General features: G+C 42.9%; 1 protein-coding gene across 1 annotated transcript; it reads left to right on the top strand.

Moving 5' to 3' along the window:
- The first annotated feature begins 223 nt into the window (after positions 1-223).
- On the top strand, positions 224-1512 carry LOC149215906 (serine/threonine-protein kinase AFC2-like). Its single transcript, XM_089393126.1, has 3 exons — positions 224-570; positions 768-1002; positions 1349-1512. Exons 1-3 carry the CDS (start codon positions 481-483, stop codon positions 1510-1512), a joined length of 489 nt encoding a protein of 162 aa, XP_089249252.1. The 5' UTR covers positions 224-480.
- Positions 1513-2324: the final 812 nt, after the last annotated feature.

The following is a 2324-nucleotide window of genomic DNA, read 5'->3' as shown; positions in this document are numbered from 1 at the left end:
GAATCGGGCTCTAGACTTCGAGGTTTTGTCGATTAGGGTTTGAAATAGTGGATTGGATTCCGTATTCTATACTATGTTGTTCGAATTGAGCTATGGATAGCTGTGAACAGGTCTTGTGAGCTGCGGTGAATGAGCTGTTTCTGCTATGAAATCTATTGTGCACAACCTAGCCATCGCAGAATAAGGGCAAGTGCGGTTACAGATCAGATCGAGGCTGAAAACCAGGAGGGCATGCTTCATCCTTTCTCCTTCATGGTCCTATGAAAATATTTTACGCGGCCTCGCCATGAGCTCTGTTCTTTCCGGTCCCTCAGACCTTTGATGCCTATCTCCGAAATCTCAAAAATTTTGCCCGCCAAGTTTTATGCTCTGAAAATCCCATAAAAATAGCCGTTCTCCCTCAGAATTCAGCGAGGGTTTACGCGAAGTATATTTATTTTACCCATTTGAGGCAGGGCTAATCTTGTGGGTGTTTTGTAGATGGCCACGGAATGTGTTGCAGAAATGGAGAAACGACCGAGGAAACGCGCCAGATTGACGTGGGACGTTGCCCCCCATGACGAAGAAGAGGTTGGTCTGTGTGTTGTGGTGTCTTTGTGGTTTTCTCCAGATATTGGGTCAAGGGTTCGAGCCTCTTAGAGACCGGGAAACCCCCAACTCAACTGAACTGCTCTCACTCACTCTGTGTATGTTGTTTGGATTGGATTGGATTGGATTGCTAGTGGGTCAAATTTGACTGTGGGAAACGGGTCGCTGGCTGTGTGTAGGCTCAGCCAACGCTACTCTATAATGGTGGCGCCCATGATGCCCAGCACCAGGTTCGAATCCTTTCCTCTTCGGCAGGGCTAGGGTTAGAGCGTGCTCCTCCTCCTCATCCTCCGCCTTCTGCGTTCGGTGGTCAGAAGGGACCTGCAGTTCAGCGCGGTATTTCTCCTCCATGGCGTGAAGATGATAAAGATGGACACTACGTCTTCGAGCTCGGAGAGAATTTGGCTCCAAGATGTAAGTGCACAAATTTCCATGAACTTTCTTCTTCGTTAGTGTATTATTATTGATTAGAGAGGGCGTGAAAGGATGATTATTCCGTCAGAGTTTTCTATGGACAATTCATGTCAAAATTGTGTTAGGATAGAATGGTTTTGAATCTGGGTCATCCTTGTGCAACTCGCTGTTGCACCATGACCCAATGGACCCACTAACATCCCCTGGATTTATTAGATATAATGTCTGTTTTTATTAATACACAAGAGATAGTAACAACAATTTACATATGATCATCAAAGCCCTACAGAACTTGAATGGCTCTTTCCAGATCTCTTCTGCTTATACTGTTTTTGCTATGAGGCAGTCGATATGTCTACTGACCATAAAATTCATAACAAGCAAGGCTATGTAAATCCCATATATGCATGTTTACTTTTTCCCCCAGTGAAATCCCCAGCAGAAACTCCAGGCAGTGGACATTTTTCCACATTCGACTGCATGAAATTCATAACAAGCAAGGCTATGTAAATCGCATATATGTATGTTTATTTTTTCCCCAGTCAAAGCCCCTGCGGAAACTCCAGTAAAAATCTCCATTTTATTTAAGGCGGTGTGATCGCGATTGCATTGCCTAAAAGTGGTTTTTTTGAAAGAGATTGATAGTAATTTTTTGTTGTGGTTTTGGATTTTCTGTTTTGATGTTTGGGCTTTGGTCTTATGCTTTCATTCTTGCTCTCTGTGCTGTAGATCGCTCTTTTCCATGAATCATGGCTCGTACGAAGCAGACAGCACGAAAATCTACCGGAGGAAAGGCTCCGAGGAAGCAGCTCGCAACAAAGGTAACGACTTTCCTATATTTCTTCTGTTGCATCTTTGGTGGAGTTAATTGAGGCATGCTATTTTTATTGTGGCATTTTATTCTGAAGCTCCTTTTTTAAATTAGGCTGCTCATAAATCTTCTCCCACGACTGGAGGTGTGAAGAAGCCTCATAGATATCGTCCCCGAACAGTTGCTCTTCGGTATGTACACGCAGTGTAAATTTGCTTTGGATTCTATTGATATGTTTACAATGTTTTCTTTATAGTATATGTATCTTATTGCAAATTGTTTAATCGACTGAACAGAGAAATTCGAAAGTATCAGAAGAGCACAGAGTTGCTAATTCGAAAGCTGCCATTTCAAAGGCTTGTGAGGGAAATTGCCCAAGACTTCAAGGTAACGTGTCACTTTTCTCGTTAAAATGTTAGCTTAATTGGCGACCCATTTAAATGAATTGCTTGGTACTCTGTTCTAGCGGTGGTACTTGTCTAACTATTTTGTTTTATTGTGTTCAGACGGA

The sequence above is a fragment of the Pinus tabuliformis genome, chromosome 1_1 (assembly GCF_031772625.1).
Source record: "Pinus tabuliformis cultivar Carrire ecotype Pingquan chromosome 1_1, CPIR1, whole genome shotgun sequence".
Taxonomy (NCBI): Eukaryota; Viridiplantae; Streptophyta; class Pinopsida; order Pinales; family Pinaceae; genus Pinus; species Pinus tabuliformis.
Note: the sequence above shows the minus strand (reverse complement) of the source record. Positions and strands in the feature narration are given on the sequence as shown.